General features: G+C 43.1%; 1 protein-coding gene and 1 long non-coding RNA gene across 4 annotated transcripts in view; one reads left to right on the forward strand and one right to left on the reverse strand.

Moving 5' to 3' along the window:
- The window catches only part of TSPAN32 (tetraspanin 32), a 53,688-nt gene that overhangs the window by 11,854 nt on the left and 22,114 nt on the right, over positions 1-19,720 (forward strand). For both annotated transcript variants that reach the window (XM_044425540.1, XM_044425541.1), the window contains exon 4: positions 5,654-5,728. In XM_044425540.1, coding sequence (XP_044281475.1) covers positions 5,654-5,728 — 75 coding nt within the window. The remainder of the gene's footprint in view (positions 1-5,653; positions 5,729-19,720) is intronic.
- LOC123021114 overlaps positions 4,475-19,720 on the reverse strand; it is a 47,345-nt gene continuing 32,099 nt past the window's right edge. For both annotated transcript variants that reach the window (XR_006414254.1, XR_006414255.1), the window contains exons 3-4: positions 9,707-9,820; positions 4,475-7,302 (exon numbers count right to left, since the gene is read on the reverse strand). This is a non-coding gene — a long non-coding RNA (uncharacterized LOC123021114). The remainder of the gene's footprint in view (positions 7,303-9,706; positions 9,821-19,720) is intronic.

The following is a 19,720-nucleotide window of genomic DNA, read 5'->3' on the forward strand; positions in this document are numbered from 1 at the left end:
TTGACTGTAATCTACTGAGACAGCCCTAAAGTCAATTTAGTGGAATGTAAGTTCAATCAATCAATCAATCAATCAATACTAAATTACTCAAAGGGCCTGGACTATGTATGACTGTGCCTACATCCACCCCAGGATATGTTTTTTGGAAAAGAAAAAGAGGCACTGTTACATTAAAAAGAAGTATTTTCGTAGTCAGCTCCCAGAACAATGAGCAAGAACTATCTCTGGAGGTTCAGGAAGATAACCCATACTGCCTTTTGGAGACCCACTCTCCCTTTTACCCCACTGGTCAAAAGCCTGGGTGAACAGATGGGTTTTTAGAAAGTGCCAAAAGTTTGTAGAATTCAAGTTCCATGCAGGCGTTCTGAAAGCAGTTGATAGCCTTTTGCTTTTGTAAGAATCTGGGCAGCTCCAGGGCGCCATCTGTTGGCCAAGAACAGAACGACAAACCCTGGTACTTGCAGGATTGGGCCCAGGTCCTACTGGTGCTCGCAGGCTCTTGATGAGCACCATCTGGGAATGCGGTATATAAAAGCAAGCTCTTGCCTCCAGAAGCTTCCTCGACAATATAGGTCTCCTGCTTGTTCCCATGTGTTCCAGTGCCTCAATCTTGCTTGACCTGCACCTCATTCAGCTCCTGCCTGTCTTCCCTCACCTCGCTTGCCACATCTTCACTGCACCTGAATCCCACCTGGTTATCCTGCTGTAAAGTACCTGCTCCTTGCTCTGTTTTCTTACCAGTTTGTGACCTTTGGCTTGTTCATGACCACATCTTTGCCTTGCTCTGCTACTCACTCACTCTTGGTTCCTGATTTCAGCTTGTTCTTTGACCCTGCCTCTGTCTCTGATTTCATTACTGGGCTTAGCTGTGTGTTTACACTCTGCCTTGCCTTGGGTCTTGTCACCTGGGCCCTGATTCATCTGCCCAGACACCTGCTGCTCACACTCTGGATCCTGTCACCTTGGTGGTGGTTAGAGTGCTAGACTAGGACTTGGAGTGGAATTCTAGTCTCTGTCTAGCAATGAAATTCACTCCATAACCTTGAGCAAGTTACTAATTTTCAAGCTAACCTGCCACACAGGACGGCTGTGAGGGTGAAACAGAGAAGGTGAGTACGTAAACTGTCTTGCATTCTTTGCAAGAGGGAAAAGCTGGGGTATAACTAATTTTTTAAAAATGCATGGGGAGGAAATCCTTCTCATTTGTCAGATTCATTACCCAGGATTCTTGGAGGGTAACTGAAGAAGGAGCCTTTTCTATTGACACAGAGATCCTCCACAGCATTAGAAATCCTGTTTTTCCAGCAATTGCAACCACAGAGAGCTACTATGGCTCTGTGAACATATTTTCACAGAGCTGTACCCACTGAAACCAGATGGCCTTATTTTGGTCATGACTAATTTGAATGAATGCCATGTGGAAGAAGGCCAGGACTGGGTCTCTCTCTCTCTGCTTGCTTCTGGATTTTAGCTATTTTTTGAATGACTGAGTTCTGTCAAGAGCATCTTGATGCTCCATCTTGTCATCCATCAAACCCCAGGTGAATGAAGCATCATCAAGAGGAGAACCCTACTCAATCGTATGACACCCTCTTTCATCTGACCACCAAAATGCTAGTAATATGCTAGTATTCTGGCCATACCCTTCAGGACTTTAGTCCCACCCACGATTGGAATGCAGATCCTGACGACTTTTCTGAAGTTCAGTTTAGTTCATGTGCTAAAAGTCGCTGCAGCCCCTGATCCTTATGGCTTTAGACACAGTGAAGGCCATTACTCCTTATCTTATTAGTAGTCTAGACAAGGAGAGAATGGGCAGTTGCCAGTTAAATGCTGGCCTGTGGCAGCTGATGGCACTCGGAGAGCTGCAAGTGGCTGGTGCTGCCGTTAGCACAGCTACTGCGGTGACTGCTGTGACTGAATTATGTGGGCTGTGAGGGTATTGTACTACTCGCTGGTGTCAGCAAGTGGGCGGATTGGTAGGAACATGGAATGGGGCTGCAAGTTAGATCTGCAGGTGGCTTCTCTCCTACAAGTGGCATGGAATCTTGCTCTCCGGTCTGGGTTTCTTGCGTCTGAGCACACAACCAGGATGGGATGGACTTGCTACCCAGCCTTTGGAAGTTGTATCAAATGCAGTCAGGATGCAGTATAATTTTACCACTAAGTCATCCTTCCGTATAAGTTTAGAATCTTTTTAAGAGGGTTGTTCCATTGGCCAATTTAACCACCAACAAATTCTGGGGTGATAGTTATAAATTTAGAATTTCAGTGTCTGCCTGATCTGGCTTTGTTTTCATATGTATTGGCAAATTATATAAACCTCCAAAGTGGATCATTAACATACTCTGGAAGCTTTGCCCATTCCAGAGGTGTAATTTCAAGGACTCTTAATAGCACAGCAGCCTACTTTGGTAAGCCTTGGATTGCACCTCAACACTAATTTTCCAGCTTCCTGCGTTCCTATCTATTGAGTACCAGATTTTTCAATCAGAATATCAACTGACCTGAGGCGTGTTTAAAAATTGCACTTCTCTTTTCAGAAAATGGTTCTGAGCAGAACAATTGCTACTGCTCAGCCCAGTCCATGGAAGGTATATGAAGAAAAGCAAACAAAAGCACAAGAACAGGCCTATGCATACTGACACATAATTTCCCGTACTGGATTCTTCCTGGCTTCAGTGCTGCCTCTAATCTTAAATGTGTTCACTAAATGCCCAGTTGTACAAATGCACTCTCTGGCTGTTCCCACTCTGAAAGTTTGGTATTGTGCATTTTTTTCTGAGCTAGAGATACCACATAGCTACACCTGGGAAGGGCGGGGGAGGCGGGATCACATGCCAGGAGAATTTCACCCTTTGCTCCTGTGCCACAAAGATGCTATTTGGCACAGCTCAGCTTCCACAAGGAGCAACTTTCAAAAGGGGGAGAGGTGATTTAGCTGTGATTGCCGTCAGGAAAAAGTTAAAAATTCTTCCCTGCATGCCACAGTCCCAATTCTAGTTGGAGTCTCACCAATTGTTATCTGTTTTTTAAAATATTTATGTAGTACAAAATTACACATTAATGTTCCATGAAATAAGGCCCTGAGTGTGAGAATAAAGGGGAACTACAAGGCCTTCTCCCAACACACACAACTGTTATTTTCAGCTGTGTCCTACTGCAGCTGTATCAGTTCCCTTCGATCTACTAGCAATGGGTTCTTGTTGGATACTGCCCCTGTATGTTTCCTTTGCCATTAAGCATCCTAAGCACTGGGATACATGCTACCGCTGCCATCGGGTTGTTCGAGAAAATGGCCTCCTGTGGTGACCGTTCCTCAGAGAAGATGTGGACCCTCGAGTTCCAGTCTGAAAGTATTTCTACATGCTAAAAGTCAGGCAGGGAGGCATCTGTGATGGATAATCCAGCCCTAACAGAGAGACCAGGCTGATGGAATAACTGATTTCCTGAGAAGGAATTCACTCGTATTCAGTCTCCATTCAGCGATGACCAACACCAGTTGAATTACAGATCAGTCAAACACCAAAACTACCTAAAAAGTGAGTAGGCAGACTTCAGGTTTGCAGGATATACATTTTAAACTAGAACCCCAGATCATCACCCAGTAACTGGGGCAGAAGAGATGCACACAGTATTAGATTGTTTTGAGCTAAGAAATTAGGTTTGGGTACCAGAACTAAATAGAGTGCCCATTCTGCCCATGTAAATCCATCCCTGGTTACCAGCCCCACCCCCGCTTTTTAAAAATTTCAGAAATAGAATTTGTAATGGTGGGGTGGCTGTTTTCTTGTGAAACAACTAGCAGTAAGAAATCCTTGCCAATTTACTTCAGATCAGGATCCACTGGGAGATCTCTTGGTGATCTACCATCTGCTCAGCCCTGATTTGAAAGGTATTATTTTTCAGTGGAGACAATTTACACATTCGCCTGTAACTTGAGGACTTGAGTGATCAGGCGATCAAACTTGGAGCTCTGTGTGTGTGTGTATTTGTGAATCAGCCCAAGTAAAGTTTGGATTGACCTGAGTTGGGTTCTTTTAGATACCAATCTGTTTTAAGACTGATGTTGGACTAGATGGTCCAGTGAGTTCATTCTTAGAGCTTCTGGTAAATTACAAGAAAAATGATATGGCCAACAGATCTATATGGAACTGTATATATATTCTATATTCATTGTAATGTAGATGAACAGAAAAAGATAACAGACACAAACACATTTTGGTTGATATGATTCAAAATGTTACCTAAAGTGGTCCATTGTATGTATTAAGCAAAACATATGAAGAATGTCCTTTGTCTATATGCTAACAATCCAGGGAATTTTGACTAAAAGAGCTGAGCTTACCTTTTCTGCTTGTCTTTCTCCTGTACTGGAAGGTGTATACCAGTGATAGTGATGAAATACATGAGAGAGGCTTTGAACAGCATTGTGATCCACAATTAATCACAGCATGAATCGATGTTTGTTGGCATGGATACTTGAAAGTTGAATCACAATAAAATATAAGACTATTCTTGTACATGCATGGACTTGCTTGAAATAAAGAAATCCATGGTAGAACATTGGCTGACTAGTATGTCAGCGAGGAGTTTTCAGAGTCTGGATTTGTCTGGAGTAAATTGGATTTGTCCGTGGCAGGGTTTCCACATGATTTTTTACATGGTTTCATCTTTACTAAAACTCATCACAAAACACTGACGTGAAGGCTGGCTTTTATTTTGGAAGCCATGGGCACAGCCCATGTCTAAACTCCATTGAAATGAAGGCATGTGGTACAACAGTCTACTCAAGTGGAAGGAAGTCAAAACAGTATGCATGGAACTCAATAGTTCTCATAAGGCTGAAAGCGGGAATCCGTATGTTAAGAAACTAAAGCATTAGTTGATTAAAGTTAGCTTTCAACAATTCATCATTGGGAATAAAGGTGACATGTGAATGTGTTGGTGGCTATTTAACTCTAGTGTAAAGCTATATGAGGGAACAAATATTTAAGAAAGTCTCCCCTTTTCACAATGGATTGGTAGCTTTTGTTTGTTTTACACTTCACATCGTATTTCCAGAAGCTGTTTAAACAGAAGCTGTTTAAACTGATGTTTATGACAACGTATTATCCAAACAATTGATTCATTGGTTGTGAGTGCCAGATAAATAAGCTTCAGTTGATTGGGCATTCTGATTGTGTAGTGATCTAATCAGAAACCACCTGTCACAGAAGCTTCATCATGAACAGTGTGAGGATAAGCTGGGGATATGTGCTTAGTAGTGGGAAAGATAAGGGAGAGAAAGAAGTAGGCAGTGTGTATGTGCAAGAGGAATCGTGTGACACAAAGCATGTGAGAGAGCAAAGATGCATGAGGAGAGGCATAGAGGGTGACAGAGGGACAAAAAGAGATAAAATTGGGAGATGAGATGATGAAACAACCAGGCTGCAGGGAGAGACCATGCATTGCAAACAGAAGGCGATCCATTAATGGGGAAGCCGTTTTGGCGGGAAGGTTGTTTGATGTACATGTTGGAATTTTGGGTTTACCAGCCAGAACCTCCTTTAAAAAAATACGTGAAACCGCATATCAATGCAAATATCAGGAATCTCCAGGCTAGTACTTCCCAGAAGTATTTATTCTAATGGTGCCTTCTGTTTATTTGTAGGGTTTCTTCTGCTTTGCTGTGATGTTCTGTGCATCAGTAGAGGCAGCATATTGGACAATCACCAACAGTAATGTGGTAAGTACAGTTTAATGAAGATATACAAATAAATGGGTTGATGGTTAAATAAGCAATACATACTGATTGTTAAAATGATTGTGCAAGTCTGCATGCATTAACTTGTTTCTCCAGGGTAAGTCCTGTCTCACTAACCTTTTAAGGACAACACACGGACAGGGTTGTTCCAGTAGACATTGTTTACTTGGACTTCCAAAAGGCTTTTGACTAAGTCTGTCACTGAAGCTGCCTCAGCAGACTTAGTCATGGAGTTAAAGGACAGGTCAACCTATGGACTGATATCTCATCAAAGAACAGAAAACCAGAGTAAGAATAAATCCCCCAATGATTCTTCTAGTGAAGGGATATAGACAGTAAGGTTCTACAGGGATTTTAATTGGGAACAATGCTTTTACTCTTAATTCTAGCTCATTTATGAATAAGTGGAATCAGTGAAGTAGATAGGTTTGTTGACAATACCATATTATTTAGGATGATTAAAGCAAAAAGTGATTACAAGGAGCTCCAGAAGGATCTTTCAGGACTGGAAGAATGTGCGTCAAAAAGCAAATAGGCTTTAATGTGCACGGTTTTGGTCACTGCGTCTGAAAAAGGATAATACAGTTAAGCAAAGTGAAAAACAGATAACTGAAATATCAAGAGAATTACAACATCTTGGGAAAAGGCAAGTGAAGGGAGATATGACAGTGGTGTACAGATTTATGCATGGTGTGGAGAAAGTGGTTAAGGAGATTACTTTCCCCCTCAGTAAGGTAACCATGACACTGATTGGCAGGAGACACAGAGAAGATAAAAGGAAGTACTATTTCACACAGCTCATAGTTAATCTATGGAATTCACTTCGAGGGCCACCTATCTAGATGTCTTTAAAAAGGGACCTGGACAAATTCATGGAGGAGAAGGCTCCAGTGATGGCTGCATGCTATCTCCAGTATCAGAGGCAGTATGCCTATGTCCAGTATGCTGGGGAACATGGGTGGGAGGGTACTGTCACATTCAGGTCCTGCTTGTGGGTGTCCTGTGGATTGCAGGTTGACCATTGTGCGAATGGAATGCTGGACAAGATGGTCTGATCCCACATGGCTGTTCTTATGCCATTAGCTGCAAAATTCTCATTTGTGCAGAGGCAGATAAATGTTCAAGCACTATTCCTTAGTTCACATGCATCTACAGCAAGATAAGTAAACAAATACATTTCAAATATAGTTGTGAAATCTACTACAATTTAGGGATCAGACCAAGCTAAATACAAAGGAGAATAAAACCCTTTTCTGGAAGCTACAAGGTATCTAGAATAGTTAATTCTCTGGTTTATGAAAGCACCGGTAGTCATGCTTAGAAGAACCACTTTAAGCTGAAAGAGTTAGAGGAATCCAAAAATGAATGGGCAACTGTCTGTGCAATTCATTTGGGAAGTTCTCACCCTTCTTCATTATAATCTCTGAAGGAACAGATATTCAACTTGTGACAACTCAGCTTTAGAATTCAGAATGTGTGTCCAGTGGTTGAGTTGAAGGGCTTTCTGTATGCTGAAGTACATGCTTGGGGGCCAGACCGGGATGTCCACAGCAGCCCTAGTGGAGAATAGAAACCTTTGTCGCCTTATAATAGCATATTCTATCCAACCATGCTTAGATGCCTTACTTGGTTTGTGCAGTTTAAATCAAGATTAAATGATATTTCAAAGCAGTGGTGGGGACAGACCATGCAGCTCACCAAGCAGCAGCCACGTGGCTTTAATGGTGGTCCACAACTTGCTACTAAGAAAGAAAAGTTTTGTAAAATGGTCCTCTGTGAAGTTTTTAAAGTGTTAATACTAGTAAGGAAGTCTAAACAGTAGCCCTGAACCAAACAACATGCTTTGTGTATTGAAAACTATGCAAAGACACACAGACATATGAATTTGTACCTTCTAGGTTGTCCTTTGCTGTTTGGCATTAAGAACAGCTAAATGGAAGCCAGCAGGGATGGCTGACTAGTGAAAGCAACCAGTGATCATATTGGAAGACCAGTATTTTTGCAGCAAGCATAAGTTTGCTTCTTGCAGCTTCTACCTGTATGTTTGAAAATGTTCTTTGCAATTAAGGGCCACTTCACATATTGCTTGTGTGTGTTGGGGTGTGCGGGCAGGGTGGGAGGCATTCACCTAAAAATCACTTTTGAGTCAGCCATGCTCCTTTCATTGGCTTCCTTTCATCAAAGTGAGTCAGAGGTTAAAAATAGATAGGTCATACTCATAGGGTGTTATTAAAGGCTTTGGAACCATTTAACAAACAGGATTTACTAGACAGTGCCATCTTTACAAGGATGAGCAACCAATTATAGTTCCTTGACTTACTCAGTCCTACAATTAGCCTTGTGTCCATTGTAGGAAAAACAATGGAAAGACTCATAATAGCGAGAGATCTAGTGATGCTAGATAGGGAAGGGAGGCTGAGAGCCACACAACACGGCTTCCGCAAAAACAGGTCCTGCCAGACAAACCTTGTGGAATTCTATGACAAGGTTTCGAGATGGCTAGATGGAGGGGATGCAGTGGATGTGGTATACCTGGATTTCAGCAAGGCCTTTGACGAAGTGCCCCATGATAACCTGGTGGAGAAACTGAGGAGTTTTGGGATACACCAAAGCACTGTCCAGTGGATTAGGGCATGGCTGACTGACCGAAAGCAGAAGGTAACCATTAGCGGGGAATCATCGGGATGGCGGCCAGTGACAAGCGGGGTCCCCCAGGGCTCTGTCCTGGGGCCGATCCTGTTTAATCTTTTCATTAACGACATGGAAGAAGGGGTGAACAGTCTGCTGATCAAATTTGCAGACGACACTAAAACTGGAGCAGTGGCCACAACTGAGGAGCAGGTACTCCAGATCCAAAAGGATCTGGACAGACTATGGAAGTGGGCAGGAGACAACAGGATGCCATTCAATGTGGATAAGTGCAAGGTCTTGCACTTGGGGCATAGGAATGGGTGTCATAAGTACAGGTTAGGGGATGAGTGGCTGGAGAGCGGCACTTGTGAAAGGGACCTCGGGGTGCTGGTTGACTGCAGGCTAAACATGAGTCAGCAGTGTGATGTGGTCAAGAGGGCAAATGCCATCCTTGGTTGTATAGCCAGAAGTGTGGCTTCTAGATCGAGAGAGGTATTACTACCACTCTACATGACTCTAGTGCGCCCGCAACTGGAGAATTGTGCTCAGTTTTGGGGCCCTCGTTACAGGAAAGATATAGCCAGGTTAGAGTCAGTGCAGCATAGGGTCACAAGGTTGGTGGCCGGTTTGCAGGAGATGCCATGTGAGGCGAGACTGAGGGAACTGGGTCTCTTCAGCCTGGAGAAGAGGAGACTCAGAGGGGATCCGTTGGTGACATACAGGTATGTGAGGGGGTGTCACACAGAGGTGGGAAGAGACCTCCCCTGCAGAGGAAGGCAGGATGCGCTCCAACAGAGCAAAGCTCAGGGAACCAAGGTTCCTTTTAGATGCCAAGAAGCACTTCCTGACAGTTAGGACCCCAAGGATGTGGACAAGAGGTCATTGAGGCCCATCAGTGAGGGTGTTCAAGGATAGGCTAGACATGCACATGGTAGGCATGTCGTGAGTGGAGCCAGCTGGAGCCGGGGGTCAGACTAGATGGCCCAGGAGGCCCCTTCTGACTCACTCTGTTTCAATGTTTCTGAGGAAGGCATTTCTGGAATTATTCTTCCAGACCATGTCTTCTGCATATCTGCATGAGTATTTAAATATCCCCATATTCCATTGCCTTTGTATATGTAAGGCTCAGTGTACATGCTGTGTGCCAGTCCCAGAAAAATATTTTTGTACCTTTGCTGGGAAGGATGTCTGCCAGACCTTTGACTGAGCAGATGTGCAAACTACTTGCCCATTCAGAGCCTTCTGTAACTAATACAGCCGAACATCAGAAAGAACGTCTTCCTGTCTGTTTGAACAGCCTCTGGCCGTGAAAATGTGAGGGACAATTACCTAGGGAGCTCATGGGTGCTCCTGCACTTAGAGGCATTCCAGGTGCAGCTGGGCAGCCATCTGAGTCTTGGAGTCCTGCATTCACCAGGGCTTGGGCCCTCACATTGTCACAGACTGTTTAAAAAGAGAAAATTTAAGAGAAAATGCCTTTAGTCAATGTGGAGGTAGAGGTAAGTAGCATAAATCAAGCAGCCCTCTAGCTCAGCCACAATCTGCAGCTTTCCTCTGCCTGACTGGCCCCAAATCCTGCAGCGACCCAGTCCAGGGTGGAAGTGTTGTAAGCATGGTCTCGGTATCGGCCAGCAGCTTTCAGCCCTCGGTATTGACCAAAGCAGAATAGAACCACAGGGTCAGCAGGCAAGCCAAACCATGGGCAGATACAAGGCAAGCTTCATTATGCAGACAATAGCTGCTCAGTGTCAGAAGCAGTGTCCAGTCTGAAGGATTACAGGAAGGTTACTGGTTCAGGAAGGCTCCTCCTGAACAGGTCAATTTCAAAGCCACAGTTTATATATATAATGAGGCTACTTTTCCTGTTAATAGTAAATGTCTGAATCTCTAGAATCCAAAGAATCCTAAAAAATTAAGAATCTTAAAGAAGAATCTTAAAGTTAAGTTTCTAACACTTCACCTGTTAGAAGTCAACTGTCTCAGTGCTTTCCTCACATGGCAAGGAGATCACACCCTTGGACAAAACTGTCAGCTCTCTCCGCTGCTTGCAGGAACTCTAATCACATAGCCAGGCAAACACCCAGCAACAAGTTTTTCCCTTTTATACACTGCAATCCTACAAGATAAGTTCTCAATAGGGAACGTTACTGAAACCGTCTGGGCCCTATTTTCAAGTATCTATGTAGAGTCAGGTAGCAGTGAGTGCCTACACAAAGACATTATAAAAGCCAGAGCCAGCCATAGGGTTTCTTTTGAGGAGTGAAAAATCAATATTCTTCTTTCACACTTTTAAAGGGGAGCTGTCATATTCCTATAAAATTCTCATTTAACTGCATATTTTGTGAAAACGATTTGAAGCTTCATTGAACTGTGTTGTGCTGTTAGATGGTTCAAAGGATAGACAGGGTTTCCAGTCACCTCCCTAGTTTGGTACAGAAACAAGATTAGTGCGGATGAATCTGTATCACTTGATCCATTTTTCTTAACAATAAGCAACCTAGAACACAACAGTCCCAATATTATTAAGCATGCATCTTGCTTGTTGCTAAGGAGCAAGCTGAGTCCCAAAGATAAAAGCAGCAGTCATCTGTGTGGTTTGCAAGCATTATCAGAGTAAATACAAGGTGTAAGGAAAATATGTTCATGTGTTAATTACAGAAGATAACATCCCACAAAGGCCTGCTTCACAGTTGTCATTGCACACATTAACTGAGAACTGGCCTGTAATGATAAAATTGTTGTTAGAAGACTTCATAAATATAGGCTGTGCATGCAGCAGAATACTGAATATCTAGCTAGATGGGGTCTCATGGGTCATCTAGTCCAATCCTAGTCAATGATGGACATTCATTGCTACAGCATCCCTCACAGGTGGCCAAACACTGCTTTATAATCTTTAATGTGGGGCAGTCTACCACTTCCAAGGAAGCTGGCTTCACAGTTATGGAACATTTCTGGGAATGGCCATCCCAAATTTTGAAACATGATCTTATCAATATGCAGGTGGCCCTTGCCAATTGCCACAGACCATGAGGCAGGTGTTCCAGCCCCTGGCAAAGGCCATTCATCAGACTACATCCCTGATGGTTCCTCTGAACTTCTCAGTGGCTTTTGGTACAAGTGATCCAGGGTCCTATCAGATCAAGTCTGTGGATGGGAATTGAAGGAACAGTGAAGTGGTAACTCCACTCCTACCTAGCTTGATCCCAAAAAGTGGCCTTGGAGGGTTTCTATGTGGCAATTGTGCTATGGTTCTGTTCTGTCTCCCTTGTCTTTTAATCCCTATATGAAGTGACTGGGGGAGATGAACAGGACTGGGAACAAGGTACCAGCAGTGTGCCAGCAAACCCAGATCTCTCTTTTCTTGTCATCAGAGTCAGGTGGGGCTGTGCCAGTGGTGGCAGTAATTGACTGGAGGAGGGCTACTAGACCGGATCCTGATAGAAAGGACAACCCCTGAGTAAGCCGTTCTGCTAACTGGGTGTAGAGAGCCTGTTCTGGATGGGGTTCTACTGCCCCTTCCCTCGTCCCTGATCTAGGTATGTCACTGGAACCCCAGGTGGCCTCAGTGGCATGGCAAACCTTGGTTCTCTTTTGGTTGGTATGCCGGCTACAGCATTCCTGGATAGAGAAGCCACCATGACTTGTGCTCCGGTAACCTCACATCTGGGTTATTGTAATGCACTTTATATAGGGCCACCCTCGACGACGACCTAGAAATCGTATTTGGTATGAAGTGATGCAGCCAAGATGCTGACAGGAAAAGCTCTTGGGATCTTATAACATTGCTCAGGAAGGAAGCTGCAATGATTTCCAATCTATTTCAGGTCTATATTAGAGGTGGTGGTGATGAGCTACAAAGCCTTAGATGATTTTGGACCCAATTATTAGCTGTTTGTTTGTACCAACCTGGTTGGACTTTACTAGAGGTCTTATCAGTTGTTTTACTATTATTTTGACCTGCTCTATGATGATGATGATGATGAGGAGGAGGAGGAGGAGGAGGAGGAGGAGGATTTTAGAGAAGCCATGATATGAAAGAGAATTGTAAGGTAATGTATAAGGTGCTTGTAGCAATCAGCAGTACAAGAGACAAAAAGATGGAAAAACTGGGGGCAGGGGGGAATTTGAAGCTCAAAAGCAAAGCCGTGATTAAACAGAGGATGGCCCAAAGCACTTGGACCTTCACCCTGGGTTAGAACAATAATCTCTTACATACAAGCAAAAGCAACTCGTGGAGCTGGTTGCTTCTCTGATTTTACCCTCTACCCTCCTAGAAATAGGTGCATAATACAAATAGGCACAAGGAACCAGTAGAGAATCCATGTATTTCATGTCAGCAAACAATGAGAACTTTGAAATGCTGGGGTAGTGACATACCACCTGCAACATAATGACAGCTTTGACACTTCAGGTACCTCCTAGTACACTGGGGTCTCTGGTGGATTGTCTGTCTTTGCTTAGTGATGGATCTTCTAATGGCAATCCAGATGGAAAGCACATGGTGTTGCTAAATATTAAGAACACATGCATCAAGCAAACAGATTATCTGGCATTTTAGCTAATAATCCGTCTCTCTTTGACAGATGCTGATATGGAGAGCTCTTTGTAAGTGATGGCTTGAGTATCTAATGGTGGCTGTTTTGGCCCACATAAGCAGAGTTCTGCCACAAGGGGATTCATTATCAGAAAGCACTCTAACTTAATAGGTTATGAAAGGTTGCATATATCTAGGGAAGAAACACCTTAAATAAACTGCATTCAATAATACTATTACTCTGTTATAGCTAAGCTCAGTGGATTCACCATGTAACAACATACATATGCGCGCACACACACACACTCACTCACCAGGCTGGACCACAAGGAAAATCAATTAAAATATGTAAATGTAATGTTTCTAGTGTGCCACAACTACCTTGTGAGATGGGCTAGCAGTGCCTGCACCTTTATAATTGGTTGGATGCAGCCACCACCCCCTTTTTCTCTAACCCTGGGTAGGGAGGCCACAGAGCTATGAGCAAGTTATCTGGTGGAGTTAGGGAATAATGTGCAGAGACCTTTGGACCAGGAGCAAGCAGAATGCTCTCCTCTTGCTTCTTCATGGCAGTAACCATGTAACCCTCCGAGCTGAACTAGGCGGCAGGAGAGAATGACCAAGACCATTCTTGAAAATGCCAGGAATTCACACTTAGACCTCAGACCCAAACCAACAGACTTATCTGCTAAATGAGTATAACGGGGAAATTGAGTGGATACTTGGGTCTAAAGAAACAAGGTCTAAAGTTGGCTAACCTATGCTGCACTTCTTGAGGTAAAAGATTTGCTCTCCGAGGTTCAGCTGGAGGGTTGCAACCCAGAGAATGTCAAGGGAGGAGGTGATCAGAAGGAAGGGGCGATGCCAGTGACAGGGCTGACAGGGGTCCAGAGTGGCATTCCACACCATTCTATTCAAGTATGTTTGTCAGGATGGAGCAGGCGGAGGCAGCTGCCCAACAGGCGTTGCCTATTGGAGGAGGGGCACATGACAGGAAGGCCATCTTGTCACCCTTGCCGAAGCTAGGTGACAGAATAGGGAAGGGTTAATTAACAAGGAGGTGGCTTCCGCTAGTTCTGGCAGGCTTGATTCAACAGAAGGTTTCCTGTTTTGTGTATCAGGAAGCCCCAGGAAAGCCATTTGTTATTCCAAGTGAGACACGGATGTCAGCATTCTGGTCCAAGATGTGTGTAGCTTTAGAGAAATAAGACACTGAAAGGAAGCTCGGTGGTGCAGTCATTATTACACTTTGATTTATCTTTAGCTTTGATGGGAAAAAAAACCCCGTCAGTGTATTTGCCTCTAAAGCCACCGGTTCTGAAAGGATGAGGTGGCCTCCCATGGAGTGCGATATTATTTGTGGGTGGGAAGAAAGGTTGCCACAAAGGTTTCGCATTGCAACTAGCCACCGCAACTGCTGAAGCTGCAGAGAGGGAGAGAGCACGAGGGAGCTGTTGATCACAGCAGCTCTTCCTCCTCTTGCTTTCTTTTCTGACTGCCTGGTTTTATGAAAGATTAAGAGTTCCTCTAGAAGCAACCAGGATTATTAATTGTGGTTTGAGGTTTGCTTGTTTAAATAGACCACAGTTGACACGAACTACTGTTTGTCCCACAATAAGCCAGGGTTGGTTGAAAATTAAAACACATGCTTTACCAGAGAAGGAGGGGAACCTTTTTTTACAGGAATGTGTGTAATAATCCTTATATTTAAAGTATATTACACAGCAAAATATATATTCCATGTGTGTTGAGAGATAAAATAGCATGTTGTATCTGAAGAAACTGGTGTCTGCTATCAAGAATATTAAAATTGGTCACAATGATATTTTGTCCTGCTATTCCATCTGTATATGTGCAATTCATTCTTAAACCTGAATCCAATTCAATCCTTCCAGTGATGGAAGCAGGGGGCAGCTGTTTCCCCTGTGCATCCTAAAAATCTGCTCTGGAGAGTCGGGAGGACTCTAAAGCAGACTGTGGATGGCACCATAGAGAGAGGAGCAAGTCTTCCTTTTACATAATGTTCGATTGCACCCAGAGTCCGCAGTGGTGCATTTACGGGCTCTTACTTGCTCGCACTAACTGTTGAGCAAGATGGCTTTGTCTGCACAGCTGATTTATTGTACATCCACATGGAATCTTACAATAAAAAGGCCAACATGGACAAATGTAACGTACGCACTGTAGAGTACAGCAGAACATTGCAGGGGAAAGTCCTTTCATTCATGGTTCCAGCCACTCCACACCGTGCTCCTTCCCCACAATTTGCCTCCCGATTCTAGCAGTCAGTCAGCATTCTGTGCTGACTGTGGGATGGGGAATGGGCATACTAGTGCCCAACCTCACGTGTGTTACGTTAAAGTATCGCCTTCCTTCCTTTTGCTTTTTTTTTTTTTAAGCTGTCCCAAGTTTGTTTTGAGGGCTATGAGGGAAAGATGTAGTGAAAGGACTCTGAGAGAGAGCAGGGCAACTAAATGGAGAAAGATTGAACCCCTTGAATTTTTTTGATTCTTCTTCCTTCCTGGCCCCTACTTACATGCACCCCAGGATTAGCAATTGTTCGGGTTTGCTGCTGCTTACAGAGTCTTTAGATATGCTGCAGTAGGAAACCCTTTGAAGAATATTTCCTGCATGAACATCTTCAGAGGCTCATATCCCTGTTTCTATTCCAGCTGCAGTCCATTTGTTGACACCTGAGTTAGGTTGCTAAGTACTGATAATGGAGGAAATGGAAGGGGAAAACCAATAGGTCCTTGCAAGCTATTTCCTCACACTTTCCCCATTTCATACAGGCATTATTTATATATTTTCAATACTTCTGGGCTTTCATTGGTTGTGCTGCTGCATTGCAAATGCTAGGGGGAGCATCCTGCTATTCTTGAGAATTCCATTAGAAGGGAAGCATCTCTCAACATGCTTCTTAAATTTATTTGGTGTTTTTCAACGTAATTCCTGATAAGGAAGCCAGTGGTCTTTCCTCTTCCTGACATCTCACTTAGATAACTGCTGAGCAGCCTCAGCTTGGAGCATCTTGCTAGCTTTTACAGCCTTTTCCCTGTGGAATCTGAAAGGTACATTTTGGTTTGAATTGATAGCCAAATATCATTCTCAAGTCAATACTGAAGAGAACTAAAAGGGTAGGTGGAATTGACTGCCTATTAATGGAAAATAAAACTGCATCAAGGCTTTTATTTCAAAAAAAAGGTCTGCCTGTTAATGTGAATAAGAAAGACAGCTCTTTTAAGGAGAGCACAGGGCCTATTTCCAGCCCAAATATACACTCCCATGGGAGTGTATGTAGTGGTTGCAGAGTTGGACTGAGACTCAGGAGATCCAGGTTCCAGTCCTCACTCAGCCATGAGGCTCATTAAGCAACTTTGGGCCAATCACTGACTCTCAGCCTCACCTATCTCACAGGATTGTTGTAAGGATAAAACAGAGAGGAGGAGGAAAAGGAGAATTATATAAGCTTCTTTGGATTCTTTGCAACAGAAAGGGTGGGATATTAATGTAAAGAAAAGCATCATGTCTCTCAACTTCAAAAGAATTGGATCAGGCCCTTTAAACATTCTTTCCCTGTCTTCATCTCATTTTAGGATCTTTGTTTCTGTTCAACAACCTTCATTTACTGTTTTTTCAGATCTAACTTTATGTTCATGTCAGCTCATCTTCCTATTTGTTCTTGTCATTCTCTGCTTTCAACTCCTCCTTTTGAATGTTGCATTGTACAAATGCATCTTGAATAAGCCTATTTTACTGTACAGGTGTGCATTCAAAAAATCCCCTGAAAGTAGTCTTAGCATGTGTTCCTACATGCATGTCCCATACTCAGGTATTGCAGCATGAAGTGCTGATTTGCATGTGGAAAATGACCATGCTAGATTAAAGATCAGAAGATCCTTGTTGGATCAGACTAAGCATTTATCTAGCCCAACATCCCTTTTCCAACCATAGCTAATTGGGTGCTTCCAGGAAGCCCAAAGAAGCATGTGAAGGAAGCCTTGAAAAAGATTTTTGGAAGTCCAAGCACACAATGGGAGTGTTCACATCACTAAGCAGTTTGGCTTATAAGTTACCCACTCCCTGATGAGCCTGACAAATGTTGGGTACCTCCTCCTCCTCCTCCTCCCCCTCGGTTCTCCTAGAGGGTATGTGCAAGAGCGCAAGGGCGGGGCAGGACTTTCCATTGCTTTAGGGTTATGCTGAAGCAACAGGCACTGTCTGTCACCACACCCAACTGGAAGGGCTGGCTGTGGCACCTGGGGCCTATTCCCCTCCTTCTGCTGAAGGCCCAAGACAGCAGACAGGGATGGTCCCAACAAAAAGAGATCGCTCATGTACAATCCTTGCCTCCATAGTCCTACCTCCTTCCTTTGGATGCCCGTAATCCTCCAAGTTCAGAGGTGGGGCAGCCACGTTGGATGGCATTGTCCACTGCATTAGAGAATTACCAAAGGCAGAACAGAGCGAGAGAGAAAGGCATTCCTGTAGTTATACCCAACAGGAAATCCCAAACAAATCATTACTGGGAAAGGGTTACACTCAGTCTACTTTGGCTATCATTCCAGTACAGGTTTATGCTTCCAACGGTTCTCAATATTATTGCCATTACATGCCCCCTCAGTTGCATCCACATTGCTTCTTTGAGTTTGCAATGTACAGCTAAGACCTACAATTTGGTGTACCATTCTCAGCCTCAGATTTTAGTGGAGCTTCCAATAGTGCAGAAAGCATGCTTAGGCTGTGGGGCACATTTTCTTTGCAATGAACAATAATTTTAAGTACCTACCTCTTCTTCATACCAAAGGATGCTGAGGCCAAGAGCTCCAATGAGTCTGGTTCTTTTCTTCCACATAACGTAAACTGAGTGCCTTTTGTCTGCATCTAATTCTGGTGTATCTCCTTATTCCTTCCCCAGCAACAGCTTATTGGTAATGAAGGCATCTTTGCAACAAGAACGGTGCACTTAAGGGACTTTCTCTTTTCTAAAGCCAAATGCTGTAAATCTAATTTTATCTTAAGGCTGCAGTTCTACATCCACACAGAACTCAAATAGGGCTGACTTCTGAAAGATAAGACTGCATTGTCAGTTCACTGGATGTAATGGGGAGAGTACTTACTAGAACAGCTGAACTTTTATAAACTCTTCTTGTTGCAGAGGGGGAGAAATCAGTTTAGGTAGGGGGTCAAGGCTATATTTAATAAATGTAAGGAAATCATGTGGTAAATGTGATTTGTCCACAGTCCTGAGTCTGAATTTTCTTCTAATTTAAATTTTACTTTATTGCATAGCCATGGGCAATCTGTGTGAAAATAAATCCTACATGAGAGACCACAAACCAAGTAACACCTTGTAGCTCTGATTAATACAATTCATTATTCCAACTCTCATCATAGTCTGTCACATATGGTAATACTCACTTGTGACCTTATTTAACAATCAAAGTTTATAAGGAAAAGAAGCACAATTTGCCATCATTATTAAAATTAATGTTCCACATGCTCAGTCAGTTCTTTCTTCTACAATATCTGTTATGTTTGTAGCCCAACTGGATTGTCAAGTTGGTAGATAGGTATCCTATGGTCTGTGATATACCATGAACCTTGTTGTATTTGGGTTGGATCTAGAAGTAAAGTGGGATTCTATGCATGTTTAGGTAGGAAAAAAGCCCAACAGCTTTCAAATGTAATTGTTTTTACAGCTTGTCATGTTTCAGGTGGCTCTTGGATACCTTTTTATAAAACAAAGCACTCTTGTTGCAGAAAGCCAAAAGATGTCTAGCTCTGGTCTACCAGAAGGAAAAAGTACAGAAGCCCTGGAGAGAGAAATTGAGGAGTAGGAATTGATTAAGGGAAAGAGTTTCATTACTAGATTCTGTCTGTTTAGGTCTGTGGAAAGGACAATTTTAAAAAATTCCTTTGGTTATCACTTTCAAGCAGCAGCATCTCATATATTCTTGGAATGATGCCACACAGTCTTACAAATGGATTGGTGTCAAAACAAAGATTTTGGAATCTCTGTAAATCAATAGAATTTCCTGCATTTATTTTAATGACCTTTTGATGAGATATTAATTGGGTCTCTCCTCAGTTCTAACGTGCTGCTGTTGAAGTTTCCTACCTAGTATTAATGCATCACAACTTCACCCCACTCACCCTATTTCCAGCATGGCTGCTGCTTCATTTGGGTAGAATGCCATTGTCCTATACTTTAGTATTTAATATGTGTTACTTACTCATCTATTAAAGGATTCAAGGTAATAAAATAAATTTAAAAACTTAAACAGAAAAACTGACACATGAAGCCAGATGTGAAAAATAGTTTCAGAAATAGAAGTCAATGTCTCTGTAACCTTCCACTGTCCAATACCATCTTAGAATGCCAAGAAAGCAAGCACATCTCTCTCTCTCTCTCTCTCTCTCTCTCTCTCTCTCTCTCTCTCTCTCTCAATTGCTCTCTCGCTCTTTCTCACACACACACACACACACACTCACTCTAAAACAGCAATAAGACAACTTTCTACGATGGGAGTTTGAAGACTGCCAGCACTAGGAAGTTTGTCCATCTCCTGTCTAGAATATTATAGCCCCTCAAACCAGCTGCCATGCTGTAACTGAGGAGAGAGCAAGCTGAGAGAGAGAGAGAGATTGTAGATATTTACCCTATTTTTCGCTCTATAAGACGCACCTGACCCATAAGACGCACCTAGTTTTTAGAGGAAGGATCCATGGAAAGCTTCCTGATAATCACAGGCACATTCCCCATCACTTCCCCATGGGCTTCATTAAAAGACGGGTTGCCATTG

This window comes from Varanus komodoensis, unplaced genomic scaffold (assembly GCF_004798865.1).
Source record: "Varanus komodoensis strain SLA01 unplaced genomic scaffold, ASM479886v1 scaffold16, whole genome shotgun sequence".
Taxonomy (NCBI): Eukaryota; Metazoa; Chordata; class Lepidosauria; order Squamata; family Varanidae; genus Varanus; species Varanus komodoensis.